The sequence below is a fragment of the Trachypithecus francoisi genome, unplaced genomic scaffold (assembly GCF_009764315.1).
Source record: "Trachypithecus francoisi isolate TF-2019V2 unplaced genomic scaffold, Tfra_2.0 Lachesis_group12, whole genome shotgun sequence".
Classification (NCBI taxonomy): Eukaryota; Metazoa; Chordata; class Mammalia; order Primates; family Cercopithecidae; genus Trachypithecus; species Trachypithecus francoisi.
The window spans coordinates 103,081,460-103,099,702 of record NW_022681457.1 but is presented as its reverse complement, the minus strand read 5'-3'; the positions used below and the strand labels follow the sequence as shown (position 1 = coordinate 103,099,702).

Sequence of the window (18,243 nt, the reverse complement as noted above, 5' to 3'; positions counted from 1 at the left end):
TGAATGAATGAATGAATCCTGGCCTGCAGCAGTCCCAAGTCTGAGTTGCACCCTCCTCCACCTGACTGGCATACTATTCCTACTCCAGCAGACTGGGTGGTCACCAAGGGGAACGGCCACATTTTCTCCTTCCTCCAGATCTCCTTTGTATAATGGAGCCCAGGGTAGTGCTTGCCAGACCAAAGCCCTGTGTCCAGTCCCCCTATACATGGGGAGGCTGGGGGTCTCACCGGAACTCGGGCCTTCCCCCGACGAGGCCGAAGGAGATGAAGTCGGGCTGCCGGTTGGCCAGGTTGGTGGGGCTCCCTGGGACTTGTTTCTGCCCGTTGTACAGCAGCATCCCTGGATGGGCACCACTGTGTGAGGGGCCTCCCATCCAGCCACAGGCTCCCCGTCCTCCCCCACCCTAGAAACGACCCAAGCTCTTGAGCCTGTCCACTCTCGGAACCTGCCCCTCCCTCTGGCACTCCTCCCACAGACGGGGCCTTCTCACTGCCTCAGGGCTGGTGCCTCAAATGCAAGGGCCTTACTGAGCGCCCCTAGAAAGAAAATGAATTTGCTTCACACACACTGGAGTCTCCCTCAAGGGGGAGAGGGAGGGAGAGACTCACCCGAGTAGAGAAGGAGGCCTGGACAGTGAAAGTCAGAGACCCGTAAGAGACGAGAGAAAGAGAGGAGGAAAGGGTGAGATGGAGGCAGGGGAGGGAGGAAGGAGCAGAGATGGGAAGAGGAAGCTGGGACAGGAGGACTGGGGGTGATGCCCTGGTGGCAGAGGAGCCACGGGGAGGCTGGAGATATCAAAGAGGCAGGGATGGAGAAGTGGGGAGGCGCGAGAGAAGGTACGCCAGGGTGGAGGTCCAGAGGTCTGGGGGCTTCTGGAGACGGAGGCTGAGGGATTGGGGCAGGACTGAGGGATAGCCAGGCCTCAAGCCATGATGGCAGTTACTCCACGAGGTCCCTCAACCCAGGCCAGTCCACCCCGCAAAGGAACCCTCCTGCTCACCATCAGCTGAGTCGGGCCGGAAGGTGATCTTGATCTCGAACTTCCTGTAGGCATCCTTGATGGTGGGCAGCGGTAGGAAGGAGTAGGGGGTCTGCGTGAAGTAGGGCACCACCCGCTCTGCCGGCAGAGAGCATAGTTGGAGACCCTGCCAGTCAGGGAGTGGGCAAGGCACTGCCAATTCTTGGGGGTGGTATTTTACCTGGCACCTGCAGGTGGGCAAAGGCTTTGACCTTGCCCTGGCGGTTAGTGGCGGTGCAGACGTAGGTGCCCGCGTCCTGGGGTCGGACTGAGGGCAGCGTCAGCATGTTGTTCTCCAGACGGCTGTCAGGTGGCAGGCTGCCATCCAGCTGCAAACGCACCAGCACTGAGGGCCCTGGCCTTGGCCCACAGCTCCAGAGGCCTGCCTCCCATCTGTGCCTCAGGCCCACCTTCCAACATTGTGCATTTACTCTTGGCCAAGCCTGTGCCACGTCCTGGGGACACTGAGATGCTTCAGACCTGGTCCCAGTCCCCCAGGGATGCCTGCTGGTTCCCTCTCCAGTGCTTACCTTGCTCCAGCTGATGTCAGGAGTGGGGTAGCCTGAGGCTATGCAGGGGAAGACAGCTGCAGAACCAGCAGGCACACGGACTTCTTGGGGCATTGAGATCTGGGGCAAGGCTGAGAGGCATGGAAGAGACATAGGCCATCAACATGACAGTCACAGATGTGTGCCCAGCCTGCACCCTGATTCATTTCATCCTCATATCACCCCAAAGTGAAGGGAGCCACTACATTCCATTTCACAGATGAGGAAATTATGGCTTAGAGCGGGGGAAAGTGGCTGTTTGCTCTTCGCTGGGCAGAGTCAGCGTTCAGGGCCAGATCCATTTCACTCCACAGCCTGAGACCTCTTCAACATGCCTGGGCAAAAAATTGTGCAGCCCTCTGGGGACCTGAGAAGTGCGTACTAGGGACAGTATAGGTAAGAAAGTTTGGAGGCAAGTCACAGGGCTTGGGGTAAAAAGCAATTGCCTTTAAAGAACACACAGTGTTTGTGTCTGCCCTGCATCTGTTGTCCTTGTTTTACTCTCTATTAGGTCTGTTTGTTGTCTGGGTTATGTCTCTGCCCTCAGACCATGCTGCAGGTCTCTCCCAGCACAGCAGGCACTCCCTGCCGATGAGGACAAGGTTTCTTTTTTCTTCTTGATGCTCTATGGCCTAGCTCTCTCCCTGTACATTCCAGGCTACCCTGGGGGAATCTCTTTTATCCCCTGCTGCTGCCACCTGTTATGAAACCTGCCCCTTAAATACACACAGTGGAAAATATCCCAAGCGAACAGAAAGGAAGAGCAGAGTGGGCAGGCAGAAGATGACGGCAGGAGAAGCCCTGGCCCCACTCACTGTCCCCCAAAAAAAGTCCCCACCAGCCTTCACCTTGCACAAGCAGCAGCACGTGGGATTGTGTGGTGCCGGCTGCATTGGTGGCAGTACAGCGATACTGTCCCGCATCAGCCAGCTCTACGTGGGCAATCCTGACGACGCCTCCGCTCTGCACAACGCCAGGCCGCAGGTGCCCTCCAACTTTGCTCCATGTCACTTGAGGCTTGGGGTCGCCCAGTGCTAGGCATTCGAACTCCACAGCGTGGCCGACCACCACGGTCTGCACAGAGGTCCGGATGTTGATGAGCACCGAGGGTAGGGCTGGGGAGGAGGAAGGCGGAGGTCCAGTGAGATCAGTCACTGCAGGCCTGGCCCGAGGGAGGCCATAGACTGCCCAAGGAAAGGTGAGCACTGAAGCTCCAGCATTCATTCATTTCTCATTCACTTTTTCATGCATTCACTCACAAACACACTCACTTGTCAGGTCTTATGTATTTACTCACTCACGTGTCCACTTATTCGTTTGTTTTTTTAGAGACAGGGTTTTGGCTGTATTCATAGGTGTGATCACAGCTCACTGCAACCTAGAACTCATGCGCTCAAGCAATGCTCCCAATTTAGCTCCTGAGTAGCTGGGACCACAGGTGTGTTCCACCATGCCCAGTTCACACTGATTCAATCTTCATCAGTTCATCTGAGCACTCACACACTCCACCCATATCCTTCTTCCCTCCCTTGAAATATTTATCAAGCCCCTTTTACTCTATGCTAGATACAAGCTAGGCAAAATAGAATGTTTCTCTTTATTCTGACACATTTAGGGGGATTCCTGGGGAACAGGGTCTGGGCCCTGTGCCTCTCTCCCTTTCTCATCTCTGTTCCCTGCTCTTAGCAGAGGCCTGAAGCCACCCTCCTACCTTGGACAACCAGCTGGGCACTGGCCTGGGCCTGCCCCCAAGGTCCATGGGCCTGGCAAATATATGTCCCTTGACAGCTCTGGTCCAAGTTCTGGATTCTATAAAGAAAAAATAATAAGACATCAGGAAAATGAAAACATTTGATAGAATGCTTTGCAATTGGGCCGGGCGCAGTGGCTCATGCCTGTAATCCCAGCACTTTGGGAGGCTGAGGCAGGCGGATCACTTGAGATCAGGAGCTCGATACCAACCTAGCCAACAGGGTGAAACCCTGTCTCTACTAAAAATACAAAAATTAGCCAGGCGTGGTGGCACATGCCTATAATCCCAGATACTCGGGAGACTGAGGCATGAGAATCGCTTAAAACCGGGAGGCGGAGGTTGCAGTGAGCCGAGATTGCACCACTGCACTCCAGCCTGGGTGACATAACGAGACTCCGTCTCAAAAAAAAAAAAAAAAAAGAATGCTTTGCAATTGTGTGGGCGTTAAAAACTGACGAAGAACAGCACAAAGTGTTGCATTCTAGTTTCCCAATAACCACTAGAGGTAGGCAGGCAGGTTGGGGGGCACCACACCCATTTTGGACAAAGACCTTATGGTCTAGGGCTCAGGATTACAATTATCAAGCAGCAGAGCTGAGATCTGGGGTCATTTGTACATTTCTGGTCCCAGGGTCTGTTCTCTTTCCTCCACTAATAATAAATATGAATGGGCCACTGTTTACTGAATGCCTTCCAAGCACCAAGCACTGTGTAAGTGCTTTAGCTAATCTTTCAGTCTTTTTTCTTTTTGAGATAGTTTTGCTTCGCCCAGGCTGAAGTGCAATGGTATGATCTCAGCTCACTGCAACTTCTGCCTCCTGGGTTCAAGCAATTCTCCAGTCTCAGCCTCCCAAGTAGTTGGGATTACAGGTGACTGCTACCACACCCAGCTAATTTTTGTATTTTTAGTAGAGACAGGGTTTAGCCATGTTGGCCAGGCTGGTCTCAAACTCCTGACCTCAGGTGATCCACCAGCCTTGGCCTCCCAAAGTGCTGGGATTACAGGCGTGAGCCACCACGCCCGGACCTCATTCAGTTTTTTTTTTTTTTTTTTTTTTTTTGAGACGGAGTTTCACTCTTGTTGCCTAGGCTGGAATGCAATGGCACCATCTCGGTTCACCGCAACCTCCGCCTCCCAGGTTCAAGCGATTCTCCTGCCTCAGCCTCCCTAGTAGCTGGGATTACAGCCATGTGCCACCATGCCCGGCCAATTTTGTATTTTTAGTAGAGATGGGGTTTCTCCACGTTGGTCAGGCTGGTCTTGAACTTCCGACCTCAGGTGATCCGCCCGCCTCAGCCTCCCAAAGTGCTGGGATTACAGGCGTGAGCCACCGTGCCCAGCCTCATTCAGTCTTATATAACCCAATGTACAGCTGAGAACACTGAGGCTCAGAGAGGTAAAGTGATGTGTCCAAGGAGGAGAGTGCTTCATGTTACGTCCCCTGGGGCAGGTGCTTTAACTCTGTTCACTGTGAGCCTTGGGCTGTGCTGCCCAAGTCCAGTCCTGCCCCCAGACCCACTCACCGGAGCACCCCATCCTGCACGCTGTGACCCGGAGGCAGCTGACCCCCTTCCTTGAACCAACGGAGCTGGGTACCCCGGTCGCTGGGCACAGCACAGTGGAATTCAACGCTGGCCCCGATGCTCTTGGTCTCTAGCTGAGGAGTGACCTGCACGGTGGGCGTGGACCCTGCTGGGATGGAGGTAGCAGGGAGAGAGCCAGGAGGGCCTGCGGGGACATGTATGAGATTCTGCAGGTACATGTGTGTGATGTCCCTGATGCCCCTCCAGGGACCCAGGAAACCCCCAGCCCAACATTCAAGGAATGTTCCCCTGATAGCCCCTCTGACCAGGGAAAAAAGCCCCTTCACTGGCAGATTCATTCATCTGCACTCGCAGCCGTCATTCTGCCAACACGGATAAGGGCCTGTGGAGAGCTAGGCTCTGTTTCCACAGCTCCTCGCTTCTGGGTGGGGAGGGTAGGCCACGAAAAGAGTGGGAGGGACTCAGACTTTTTTTTTTTTGAGATGGAGTCTTGCTCTGTCCCCAGGCTGGAGTGCAGTGGCACGATCTCGGCTCACTGCAACCTCTGCCTCCCGGGTTCAAGCGATTCTCCTGCCTCAGCCTCCCGAGTAGCGCCTGCCACCACGCCCGGCTAATTTTTTTTTTTTTTGTATTTTAGTAGAGACAGGGTTTCATCATGTTGCCCAGGCTGGTCTCGAACTCCTGAGCTCAGGCAATTCACCCGCCTTGCCCTCCCAAAGTGCTAGGATTACAGGCGTGAGCCACCACGCCCGGCCAGACTCAGACATTTTAAGGAAGGACAGCAAAGCCTATTCTGCCTGCAGTTTAAATAAGAGAATCCAGGGACTTGGCCATGGCAAAGACACCTACACGTGCAGGGGACAGATGGGAGGCGGGGGCAGATGCATATTGTCCCCATTTACTAAGTGCCTACTGTGAACCACAGTTTTACATCTGTGTTTACTTCTGTGTACCTTTCCAACTCAGCCTACGTGGTTGGCATTGTTCTCTCCACTTTACAGATAAACTGAGGCTCAGGCCGAGCGTGGTGGCTCACTCTTATAATCCCAGCACTTTGGGAGGCTGAGGTGGGTGGATCACTTGAGGTCAGGAGTTCGAGACCAGCCTGGCCAACATGGCAAATCCTCTTCTCTACTAAAAACACAAAAATTAGCCAAGCATGGTGGTGCATGCCTGTAGTCCCAGCTACTCGGGAGGCTGAGGCATGAAAATCGCTTGAACCCGGGAGATGGAGGTTGCAGTGAGCCGAGATCACGCCACTGCACTCCAGCCTGGGTGACAGAGTAAGATTCTGTCTCAAAAAGAAAAAAGAAAAAAAAAAAAGAAAAGAAACTGAGGCTCAAAAAGGTTCAGTGACTTGGCCAAGGTTGCACAGCCAGCAAATGGCCAAGCTATGCTTTGAACCCAGGTCTGAGTGCACAGTCCGGGCCCATGACCAGAGGGCTACAGGCTGTGCTACTTTAAGAGTTTGGGCCCAAAAGCCCTCATTTGTATCATTGATGCAGGAGGCCATGGAAATGCTGGGCTTTCTGAAGATCCACTGAAGCCCTGGGCGTGCCGGGGGTGGGCGCTCCTGTCACTTATTCACTGTTGTCCCTGTCAAGCATTTACCCAGCCCATCCTGGGCCGTGTCACCCTCAATTAAGCCCAGGGCTGCTGAGATGCCTGGGTCCAGGCCCTGCCCTGAGCATTCTCACTGCCTGGCAGTGGAGGCTGGCTGGGGTGCTTATGTACACAGAATGGTTTCCTTCTGCAGTGCCAGGGCTGTGCCAAAGGTGGGGAGCAGCCGTAAGAGCTAGAGGAGCTGAGCACACGTGATGGAGGGCTTCCTGGACCTGCCTTGGCCCCTGGAGAGCAGGGGAGATGAGGGCATTCCAGGTGGGGTTATGGAGGAAGGCCTTCCCACCTGAGTTTGCCTAGCTGGGTCATCGAAGGGCCAAGAGGAAAGGTGACCCCCTTAAACCCTGAGCTGGGGCTGCTTACCTTGGACGAGCAGCTGGGCAAAGGCCTCGGCTGAGCCCACCTTGTTGGTGACCCGGCAGCGGTAGCGACCTGAGTCCTCAGGGGCTGCACGCTCAAAGTGCAGCAGCTCGTTCCTGGCAGTAGCCCTCCCAGGAAGGCTGCTGCCCACGCGGCTCCACTGGAAGGTGAGTGGGGGTGTCCCGTGAGCCAGGCACTGGAGCTGTACCGTCTCCCCTGCCTGCACCGAAGCGTGCTCTGGGACCGTGGTGGCATACGGTGGGCCTGGGTAGGGGGACATAGACGTCAGGATGGGGGAGGGCAAAGGTCAGAATGGCAGCAGGTCATTGGATCCAGGTGTCCAGGAAAACTGAATGGTGAGCCCAGAGGACCGGGGATAAGGAAAGCAAAAGTCCCAGGCGGGGTGTCAGGCAAGGGCAGGCTCTGGGAGCCTGCTGTGCCTGGAGACCTCTGGATGGGGTTCCTGGGGTTCTGTGTGGGGTGGAGCCTCGTTGGGGGGCTCAGATCTCCATTTGGTGCAGACAAAGAAGGGATGAGGCCTTACTCTCCACGTGCAGGATGATGGTGGCCTCAGCGTGCCCAGCAGGGCTGGTGGCATTGCAGATGTACTGGCCCGAGTCCTGCTGGGCTACCCGGGGTATGATGAGTGTGTCACCTTCCAGCCGGTGCTGCCAGGGTAGTGGGGAACGCAGCTTGGACCAGTGGATGGTGGGCGCGGGGCTGCCTGTGGAGTTGAATGGAAGATGACAGAAGTCACTGGGCTACCTCAGGGAGCCGCAGAGGGTGGCTGTGGTGAGGAACGGCCCTGGGTGGTCCTGTCCCTCTATGGGACCCCAGCTGGGTTCCTCAGCCATCACTGGGGGATGCTAGCAACACGGTCTCCCCGTACTCCCCACCCCTGGGCATGACATCATCTCTAGATCACATGTGTCTACATTTCAGACCCCGGGGCATCCCTGCCCTGCCAGCCCTATGTGCCAGTCCCTGGCCACACCTGTGGCTGAGCAGCGCAAGGTGGCCGTGTGTCCAGCCTCCACAGTCAGCTCAGCTTCTTCAGCTTGGACCTGAGGGGCCCCGGGGGCCATGGCGCCCGTGTCCACGATCACCTCCACCTGCTTCTGTGCTGTGCCCAGTGCATTCTGAGCAAGGCACACATAAGTGCCCGCATCTGATGGTTTAGCTGATGAAATCTGGGAGAAAGCAAGCAGGCTGGTTATGTGGGTACCGAGTGGGGACTTTGATGTCAGTCCCAGCTCTGGCTTGGTTTTCCCTATTTCCTCTACCTGCCTTGGCATTTATTTATTTATTTATTTTTTGAGACAGGGTCTTACTCTGTTGCCCAGGTTGGAGTGCGGTGGCACCATCCTGGCTCATTGCAACCTCTGCCTCCCAGGCTCAAGCAATCCTCTCGCCTCAGCCTCCTGAATAGCTGGGACTACAGGTTATGTGCTGCCATACCTGGCTAATTTTTAATTTTATTTTTATTTTTAATTTTAATTAATTAATTGATTGATTGATTAATTTTGAGATGGAGTCCTGCTCTGTCCTGTCCAGGCTGGAGTGCAGTGGCACGATCTCGGCTCACTGCAAGCTCCGCCTCCCAGGTTCACGCCATTCTCCTGCCTCAGCCTCCTGAGTAGCTGGGACTACAGGCACCCGCCACCATGCCCAGAAATTCTTTTTTGTATTTTTAGTAGAGATGGGGTTTCACCATGTTAGCCAGGATGGTCTTGATCTCCTGACCTCGTGATCCACCCGCCTCAGCCTCCCAAATTGCTGGGATTACAGGCGTGAGCCACCGTGCCCGGCCTAATTTTGTATTTTTAGTAGAGACGGGGTTTCACCATGTTGGCCAGGCTGGTCTTGAACTCCTGACCTCAGGTGATCCGCCCACCTCGGCCTCCCAGGCTGGTCTTGAACTCTTGGGCTCAAGTGATCCTCCTGCCTTGGCCTCCCAAAGTGCTGGGATTACAGGCACGTGCCACCATGCCTGGCCCTTTCCTTGGTTTTCAGCTCTCCCATCTGGTTGCTTGAGGGCTCATCCTCATGATATCCCATTAATCCATCCATCCACTTGGCCTTCGACTCACCCTCCCATCCTTCCACTCATTCTTTCTTCCTTCTCCTACCTTCCTTCTCTCTACCCTCTCATCTTCCAGTCTATTCACCATCCACCCATTCCATCCCATCCCATTCCTCCCTTCCTCTCTCCATCCACTCATCACCACCCGCCCATCCACTACTATCCCCTCCAAACACCTGCTCAAGGCTGGACCCTGGACTGGGCCTCAGACCCAGAGAGGCACCAGCCCCAGCTTCACCTGCAGCACTGCGTGGCTGTCCATGAGCCCGTATGTCCGCTGCTCCAACTTGGCAGGGGTGCTGCTGATCCGGGTCCAGCGAGCAGAGGAGCGGGGCTCCCCGGCACTGACACACTCCAGGGTGACAGCCTTTCCCACCTTCACCCACACGGGGCCCTCGGGGAGCACAGACACTGTAGGGGGCCCTGTGCGGAGGAATGACAAGCACTGACACACAGGCAGGGTTCTGCTGGTCACCCACACTGCCATGGTCTCCAGCTTAGTAAGTGCTGGGTGGGCACCTGTCTCCACACTGCACTGAGGCGGAAACTGAGGCTCAGAGAGGGACAATGCCCAAGACAGAGTCAGTGGTAGAAGAAGGATTTAAACTTGGAGGCTCTGAGCTGAGAATCAGGGCTGGAAACAGGAGGGCAGAGCCCCACAGAGTCAACGTCCCCTCACCATGCACACTGAGGTTCACCACACTCTGGGCCACGCCGTAGGCGTTGGAGGCCACGCAGCGGTAGGTGCCGTGGTTGCTGGGCCGGGTGCCCACGATGGTGATGATGGAGCCATTGGGACTGATGCGGACGTTGTCTGTAAGGTTGCATGGGAGCGGGTGAGAGAGGATTGACCTGGTCCTTCTCGTGTCTTGGTGCTGCCAGCCTGTGCCCCTGGGCCCACGCCTCCAACCCCTCCGGCCTGGGTGTGTCCAGCTCACAGAATCCCAGAGAGCAGAAGGTAACAAAGACCTTGCAAACTCCTGGGTCCAGCGCCCTCGCCATACAGAGACGGGAAGGGCCTTACTCAGGGTCACACCACAAATGTGGGGCATCCAGACTTCCGCCCCACCCTTGCACACCTGCGCCCAGCTTGCCCACCCACCCGCCAGCCTGGCTCACCCTCCAGCTCCTGGTTCCGGGTCTTCCACTCGAGGCTGATGGGGACTGCTCCATCATGGATGAGGCACTTGAAGCTGGCATCCTGGCCCTGCTGCACGGTGCTGCTGGGCGGGTCGATGGAGATAACCGGGCTCCTAAGGCCTGGGGCCAAAGGGGCAGAGGGCTGGGCTCAGCAGGGGTGGGCTCAGCTTCAGGGCCCTCCCCTTCCCCCCTTGCCCATGGCATCTGCCATACTCACGGTAGGAAGACCCCTCGCTGGGTGGGACGGTGACTGTGAAGGAGGCTTCTTGCTCAGGGCCTGGGCCACCAGCTGCACGACACACATACTCGCCTGAATCAGCAGGGGAGACCTGGTGGAGCCGCAGCTGGGAGCCATGGGTCTGTCAGAGCAGCAAGGGGACAGTTATCAGGGCAAAATCCCCGGGACAAGAAATGTCCCCAAGCCCACCTGTGCTGGTGCCCAAGAGTTCTCTCGGGAGCCCAGGGCCCCAGCTGGCAGGGCTGACGGAAGCTTTGTTCCCAGAATCCTAGAAGTCCAACCCACTAACTTTACAGTGGAGGAAACTGAGGCCCAGGAAATGATTCAGCTGCAGAGCCAAGAGAAAAACCCAGGTCTCCTGATTTGCAGGCTGGTGAACTCGTCCCCCAAAAGTATTTTCTCCCCTGGGGTACCCAAGCAGGCTGGTGTTTGCATGAGGTTTGGGTGCAGAAAGCAACTGCAGGTCTAACCTTGCCTGCCCTGGAATCCTCCCCATCCTGGCCCCCGTACCTGGTGCCGGGCGGGGAGGCTGCCCCCGCGCTTGTACCACGTGACCTGGGCATGGGCCTGCCCGGGCACCACACAGTTCAGATCCAGAGTCTGCCCTTCAGTCACGTGTGAAGAGGAGGCCTCGATGTAGATGGGCTGGGCCAGTCCTGGAGCTGTGGGCACAGGGGGTGGGTGGGGTGAGAGAGGCCAAGCTCCAGGGATCAAGGCAGTGGCTGAAGGTGGTGGCAGTGAAGGCCATCTCCAGTTGGTCCTGGGGGTGCAGTGGCTTGAGAGTGGCTGATATAACCTAAGAAGGGTCTCCTTTCCCTGGGGACTCAAGTGTCCTCCTGACACCCAGGGCTAGGGACCCCTGGTTGAGGGGATGGGACCATCGTCAGACTTGGGAACACCTGGGTTGGCCTGATCCTCCGTGGTACGAAACCCTGCCTGCAGGCAGCCATAAGCGCCTGGCCGGGAGAGAGGAGAGAAGCAGCGCTGGGAAGGGGCCCCGCGCCTGTGCATTGCCCACTGTTCCCTGTTACTCACCAGGAATGGGGCCTGGGCTGGACGGCTCAATTGTGACCAGGACAGATGCCTCCAGGGTGCCTGAGCTTCCAGTCACCTGGCATGAGTACTCGCCAGAGTCAGCTGGGGACACCTGGTTCAGCCTCAGCAGCGGGCCGTGGACCTGGCCGAGGTGGGGTGAGAGTGGGGAGGGTGAGCTGGGAGCCTTCAGATGCCCAGGCCTCTGGTACCCACACCCTGGGACTGCCATGCACAGATATGTAGGTGCATCCTGTTGGCAGCGACCCCTTTGACAGTCTGCATTGTGGAGGGCATGTTTATTAGGATGGTTTTTCCGGTAGAAGTAAGTCAAGAGCCTTGAGTAACAGGTGCTCTTTTCTTTCTTTTTTGAGACAGTGTCTCGCTCTGTCATCTAGGCTAGAGTGCAGTGGTGCAATCTCAGCTCACCGCAACCTCTGCCTCCTGGGTTCAAGTGATTCTCCTGCCTCAGCCTCCCGAGTAGCTGGGATTACAGGCATCTGCCACCACGCCTGGCCAATTTTTGTATTTTGGTTTAGTCATGTTGGCCAGGCTGGCTTTGAACTCCTGACCTCAAGTGATCCACCTGCCTCGGCCTCCCAAAGTGCTGGGATTATAGGCATGAGCCACCACACCTGGCCAGAGGTGTCCTTTTCTATTTTGCAGCAAGGTGGTGTGGGGCTGGTGGTGGCCCTGCTGTGCCCAGCCTGCTCTCAACTTCCTGACTCCAGTGACCTCCTGCTGCCACTCCCCACAAGCCCCGGTTGCTGAGATCACTTTCTCTTCAGGGCTGGATTCAGGCAGGACCGCTGTGGGTGTGGAGGAGGCATGCCTCCTTCTCCATCTCCTTTACCTGGTGCCGGGCAGGGAGGTTTCCTCCACGCTTGTGCCACGTGACCTGGGCGTGGGCCTGCCCGGGCACCACGCACTTCAGATCCAGGGTCTGCCCTTCAGCCACTCGGGAGGAGGAGGTCTCGATGCGGATGGGTGGGGCTCCACCTGGGGCTGGGGCACAGGGGAGAGGTCAGTGAGCTGAGATACCCACCCTGATGCCCTCAGCCATTCCCCTGGGGCCCAGATGTTAGGACCAGAGGCCATTTGGGACATGGCTTCTTTCCCTTCCATGGAGGCCTGGAGCAGCTGGGCTAGCCTGGGAGGTGCAGGCACTTCTCATTGCCCCAGCCCCACCCCCAGGCAGTAGCCCCACCATCTCCTCCTCCTCCCTCGCTCCCAGCACCAGTGGGGCCAGGGCTCAGGTCTAGACACCTCCACACAGACCACGAGGCCCCTACTGTTTGCCAACTTGGAGAGAATGTGGCTAAGAACCCAGGCTCTGGGGCCAGACTGCCTGGATTCAAATCCCAGCTCTGCCATTGATTAGCGGTATGACCTTTGGAAAAGAACTTCACCTCTCTGAGTCTCAGTTTCCCCATCTGTAAACTGGAGAGAACAATGCCATCTACCTCAAAGGGCTGTTGTGAAGACAAAATGAACTAACGTGTAAATATGACAGGGCCCAGCACCTAAGAGGTGCTGGATCATGTTTACTACTTAGCAATCCATATTCCCTTATGATTTCCGCATAGCATGCGCCCCCTGTGCTGTTAATTACTGGACATTTTCCTTTCAACTGATTCACTTTTGAAAAACCTTAACTACTTAGCCCCATCATAAACAAAGATTTCCAAGAAATAAGGACAAGCTTGATGTGTTTTTTTGTCCCTTATATGCCACCAGTACTAATAAAGACATTTATTTATTTATTTATTTTTTTTTTGAGACGGAGTCTCGCTCTGTCGCCCAGGCTGGAGTACAGTGGCCGGATCTCAGCTCACTGCAAGCTCCGCCTCCCGGGTTTATGCCATTCTCCTGCCTCAGCCTCCCGAGTAGCTGGGACTACAGGCGCCCGCCACCTCGCCCGGCTAGTTTTTTGTAATTTTTAGTAGAGACGGGTTTCACCGTGTTAGCCAGGATGGTCTCGATCTCCTGACCTCGTGATCCGCCCGTCTCGGCCTCCCAAAGTGCTGGGATTACAGGCTTGAGCCACCGCGCCCGGCCTTATTTATTTATTTATTTATTTACTTACTTATTTTTGGAGACAAAGGGTCTCACTCTGTCGCCCAGGCTGGAGTGCAGTGGTGCAATCTCGGCTCACTGCAACCTCCGCCTCCTGGGTTTAAGTGATTCTCGTGCTTCAGCCTCCCGAGTAGCTAGGACTAATGGCATGTGCCACCACGCCCAGGTAACTTTTGTATTTTTAGTAGAGGTGGGGTTTCACTATGTGGTCCAGACTGGTCTCGAACTCTGAGACCAGACTGGTCATGAGCTCAGGCAATCCGCCCACCTCGGCCTCCCAAAGTGCTGGGATTACAGGTGTGAGTTACCACACCGGCCCTAACAAAGATGTATAAATCACCTTCCCATACTCGCAGAGGTGCAGTCCCAGGCTTTTGGGAACTCTATAATTAGATAGTAGAGTACAAGAGCGCTACTACTACCCCTTCTTTACAGATAAGGGACAGTGACACATGGAAAGCTGAAGTCCCTTGTGCAACATCTCCAAGTGTGGCCAGAGGAGCCAGGACTCATGCACAGATGCCAGACTCCAAAGCCTGCACTCGCAAGCTGTGGAGAGGGATAGGAGCCACTCCACTTACGCTGGCTCCTCGGTCCTGGGACCATGTGGGTGGCAGGAGGTAAAGTCTGGAATCAGAGCGGCAGTTCTCGCCAAGTGCCAGACAGTGTTTCCTTCTCCCAGTTCTGCCCACTGGCTCTCTGTCCCTTCCTCCCTCCTCTGTCCTCCCAGTCCCACTGCAGGGACCCTCACCGGGGACGTGGACAGCACTTGAGCCAGAGGCTTCAATGGTGACCAGGACCGAGGCCTCCAGGGGGCCAGAGCCGCCCATCACCCGGCACACGTATTCACCCGAGTCGGCCGGGGACACCTGGTGCAGCCGCAGTCGTGAGCCGTGGGCCTGAACAGGGGACAGGACAGAGGAACAGCGTCAGGTGCCAGTCTGGAATCGCTGAAAGCCTGGGGCCAAGGTTTAACCTCTGACACAGGTAGGTACTGCACCCCACAGGTGCTCCTAGGTCTCCCTCCTAGCAGAGCTAGCCAGGGCCCCCACATCCAGCAGCCCTCCCACCATTTCCTGCCGGCTGCGTACCTGATGGTGACTGGGGAGGCTGCCCCCACGCTTGTGCCAAGTGACCTGGGCATGGGCCTGCCCGGGGACCACGCAGTTCAGATCCAGGGTCTGCCCTTCGGCCACGTGTGAGGATGATGACTCAATTCTGATGGGCATGGAACTGCCAGGGGCTGGGGGAACAGAGACCAGTGAGTCGGCTCAGCCATTGTCAGATTTGGGAACAGGGTTGGTGGGACCCTCTGCCATGGAAAATCTCACCCCCCAGCGTGATAATAATAGTTAACACTTGGCCGGGCATGGTGGTTCATGCCTGTAATCCCAGCACTTTGGGAGGCCAAGGTGGGTGGATGACCTGAGGTCAGGAGTTTGAGACCAGCCTGACCAATATGGTGAAACCCTATCTCTACTAAAAATACAAAAATTAGTGGGGCATGGTGGCGTGTGCCTGTAGTCCCAGCTACTCGGGAGGCTGACACAGGAGAAACGTTTGAACCTGGAAAGTGGAAGTTGCAGTGAGTTGAGATCGCGTCACTACATTCCAGCCTGGGTGACAGAGTGAGACTCCCTCTCAAAAACAAAAAATAATAATAATAGTCAACACTTAGAAAGCACTTACAGCATGCCAGGCACTGCTCTAAGCACATTAAATGCACTAACTCACTTAACTCTCACAAAGTCCATAAACTTCCTGCCATGATGGAAATGTTTTTTATCTGCACAGGCCAAGACAGTGGCTGCAAGCCACATGTGGCTACTGAGAACTTGAAATGTTAGAAATGGGGTAGCTGTAGCCACTGTATTGAACAGTGTACTTCTGAGAGGTTGGAAAGGTCAATGCCCCCATTTCACTGGTGGAAACTGAGGCTGAGAGTGGAAGGTGACTCTTTAAGTCCCTTAGTGGTACAAGCAGGATTTGAACCCAAGGTTTTTTTTTTGAGATGGTGTTTCACTCCTGTTGCCTAGGCTGGAGCACAGTGAATCACAGCTCACTGCAGCCTCAACCTCCTGGGCTCAAGCAAGTCTCCCACTTCAGCCTCCCAAGTAGCTGGGACTATAGGTAACAACGCCAGACTAATTTTTGTATTTTTAGTAGAGATGGATTTTACCATGTTGTCCAGGGCTCCTAGGCTCAAGTGATCCACCTGCCTCAGCCTCCCAAAGTGCTGGGATTTCAGGCATGAGCCACCGTGCCCAGCCTTTGAACCCATGTATCTTTCTGCTGGCCCTTGCTTGAGTACCACCAGGTCTGAGGACTCTGATCCAAAAGTTCCTTCTCCCCAGGGAACACTGTTACCTGTATCCCCTGTCCCTTTCCTGGGCAGACTCACCGGAGGGGCTGCCAGCTCTAGGGGAGACGGAGATCACGATGGAGGCCTCCAGGGCATCGATGTTGTTGTTGGCCCGGCACACATACTCACCCGAGTCAGCCACAGACATTTGGTGCAACCGCAGGTGGGAGCCATGGGTCTGGGTGTGCAGATGGGGAAGGAGAGGGAGAGGGAGTGGAGGGCTCAGGCCTTCCTGCTCAGCCTGTTGAGGCTGCTGTCTGTCTACCCAGGGCCCAGTCCATGAGACAGGGAGCCTGCTCTGCTCACCCCAGGAGACCAGGGTTCCACCCCTGCTGCTGTGGCTCCACTCTGTACCTGGTGTCGGGAGGGAAGGCTGCCTCCACGCTTGTACCATGTGATGATAGCCTGGGGTTGCCTGGCGACCACACAGTTCAGATCCAAGGTCTGCCCTTCTACCACCATAGGGGAAGAGGACTCGATCCTGATTGGTGGGGAGACGCTGGGCACTGGGGACACAGGGGTGTAGACCATGCAGCCAGAGTGAGGTAACAGTGATGGCACCGGGGACGTCTCTGCCACCCCCTATACCACTTGTCTTGACCCCCTGCCCTCTCTGCTCTCACCGTGGGAGGAGCCGCTGCCCTGGATGGTGACGATAAGCGAGGTCTCCCGAGAGCCTGCACCGTTACTGACATGACACACATACTCGCCCGAGTCCGCCGGAGTCACCTGAGGGATCCGCAGCCGGGAGCCCACGATCTGCAGGAAGCAGGTGGTAGGAGGAGTAGCAGTAGGTGTGGGCAGCACCTCTACGTCTTGGGCACTGCTGCCACTGCCCCCTGGACTCTGGAAGCCCCCCTGCCTTGCCTCCTCAGTGGCCTTCTTGAAGCTCCCAGCATAGCATATGGCCTGTCTCTGGGCTGGGGTGGACTAGCCTTTCGTCACCCCTCCAGAAAGCCTGTTAAGGCCCTCCGCAGTGTTGTCCGAGTATCCTGCTGGGGCTCCCACAGCCTGCAAGCTGCCTGAGAGCAGGCAACTGTCTCATTCCATCCAGAATCTTCAGTGCCAGGCACAGGACATGGCCCAGAGCAGCTTTTCAGTGAGATTTGGCGCATAAGTGGATCTCCCTGAGGTCAGGGAGCCTTATTTCTGTATTCTCAGCACCAGTCTAGGACCCATCCAGCAAGGATACTCAATGTTTGTTGAATGACTGAATGAGCACAGAGTGAGGTTCTGAGAGTTCCCTGTCTTCCCACTTGGGGCTGGTGTGCCCTGCTTTTGCCCTCCCCACCTGCTGGCCCTGTACCTGGTGCCGGCTGGGTAAGCTGCCTCCACGCTTATACCAGGTGATGGTGTGGGGAGCCTGGCTGGCAACCAGGCAGTTGAGGTCCAGGGTGTGTCCATTGGCCAGGGAGGCTGAGGAAGACTCGATGCGGACGGGGTACGCCACGCCCTGGGCTGGGAGGGCAAGATGGAAGGTAGGGTGTGGGAGCTGCTGAGGCTGCAGTGGGGGCCCCCCAGCCCTCTACCATTTGCATGACCCCCTAGACACTCACAGTGGGAGCCGCTAAGGCGCTGCTGGATGGTGACAAGGACCGAGGCTTCCTGGGTGCCTGAGCTGCCAACCACACGGCACACGTACTCCCCGGAGTCAGCTGGGGTCACCTGGAGCAGCCGTAGCCTCGAGCCATGCACCTAGGAGGGTCAGGAGGGAGGAGGCAGGCTCAGAACCGGGCACTGCGGCTCACGCCAAGCTCCTGTTCCCTTCCCTGGTGCCACTCCCAGCCCAGCCAGCTGGAACTTGATGGAAGCTCTTCCAGGGGAAACTACCTTGTGCCTTCCTATCTCCCGCCCCAGTGTCAGGACTGGGTCTAGCCTTCCATCTCACCCATGCCAGGGATGTCTGAGACTTGGCACCAGAGAAAAGTGGGGACCAGTGTTTGTTGACATGCTACAGGGGAGATGAGGTAGGCAGCACAAGCCCATTTGGCAGACGAGGACGCTGAGGGTCAGGGAATCAAGTGACAAGTGACTGGCCTAAAGTCACACAGCATGCAAGTGGCGGAACAGTGTCTGAACTTGAATGTGCCTGAGTTCAAAGCCTATGGTCTTTTCTTTTTTGAGACAGTCTCGCCCGTCGCCCATGCTGGAGTGCAATGGCACGATCTTGGCTCACTGAAACCTCCACCTCCTGGGTTCAAGCGATTCTCCTGCCTCAGCCTCCTGAAAAGCTGGGATTATAGGCACGAACCACTATGCCCGGCTAATTTGTGTATTTTTTTTTGTTTTTTTTTTTTTTTTGAGACGGAGTCTTGCTCTGTCGCCCAGGCTGGAGTGCAGTGGCCGGATCTCAGCTCACTGCAAGCTCCGCCTCCCGGGTTTACGCCATTCTCCTGCCTCAGCCTCCTGAGTAGCTGGGACTACAGGCGCCTGCCACCTCGCCCGGCTAGTTTTTTGTATTTTTT

At 56.2% G+C, this 18,243-nt stretch overlaps 1 protein-coding gene across 11 annotated transcripts in view; it reads right to left on the bottom strand.

The window, feature by feature from the left end:
- Positions 1 to 18,243, bottom strand: part of HSPG2 (heparan sulfate proteoglycan 2) — a 117,629-nt gene that overhangs the window by 10,257 nt on the left and 89,129 nt on the right. For 8 of the 11 annotated variants that reach the window (XM_033227919.1, XM_033227925.1, XM_033227928.1 and 5 more), the window contains 25 exons: positions 17,335 to 17,473; positions 17,085 to 17,236; positions 16,402 to 16,537; positions 16,133 to 16,284; positions 15,818 to 15,956; positions 14,508 to 14,659; positions 14,168 to 14,315; positions 12,194 to 12,345; positions 11,344 to 11,485; positions 10,819 to 10,970; positions 10,288 to 10,429; positions 10,050 to 10,190; positions 9,610 to 9,744; positions 9,169 to 9,353; positions 7,842 to 8,037; positions 7,392 to 7,571; positions 6,851 to 7,111; positions 4,847 to 5,051; positions 3,281 to 3,378; positions 2,418 to 2,684; positions 1,552 to 1,661; positions 1,203 to 1,350; positions 1,004 to 1,120; positions 612 to 629; positions 231 to 342 (listed from right to left, as the gene is read on the bottom strand). In XM_033227919.1, the coding sequence (XP_033083810.1) occupies positions 231 to 342; positions 612 to 629; positions 1,004 to 1,120; positions 1,203 to 1,350; positions 1,552 to 1,661; positions 2,418 to 2,684; positions 3,281 to 3,378; positions 4,847 to 5,051; positions 6,851 to 7,111; positions 7,392 to 7,571; positions 7,842 to 8,037; positions 9,169 to 9,353; positions 9,610 to 9,744; positions 10,050 to 10,190; positions 10,288 to 10,429; positions 10,819 to 10,970; positions 11,344 to 11,485; positions 12,194 to 12,345; positions 14,168 to 14,315; positions 14,508 to 14,659; positions 15,818 to 15,956; positions 16,133 to 16,284; positions 16,402 to 16,537; positions 17,085 to 17,236; positions 17,335 to 17,473 (3,779 nt within the window). The remainder of the gene's footprint in view (positions 1 to 230; positions 343 to 611; positions 630 to 1,003; positions 1,121 to 1,202; positions 1,351 to 1,551; positions 1,662 to 2,417; positions 2,685 to 3,280; positions 3,379 to 4,846; positions 5,052 to 6,850; positions 7,112 to 7,391; positions 7,572 to 7,841; positions 8,038 to 9,168; positions 9,354 to 9,609; positions 9,745 to 10,049; positions 10,191 to 10,287; positions 10,430 to 10,818; positions 10,971 to 11,343; positions 11,486 to 12,193; positions 12,346 to 14,167; positions 14,316 to 14,507; positions 14,660 to 15,817; positions 15,957 to 16,132; positions 16,285 to 16,401; positions 16,538 to 17,084; positions 17,237 to 17,334; positions 17,474 to 18,243) is intronic. The other 3 variants (XM_033227921.1, XM_033227929.1, XM_033227930.1) reach the window with 1 other exon arrangement.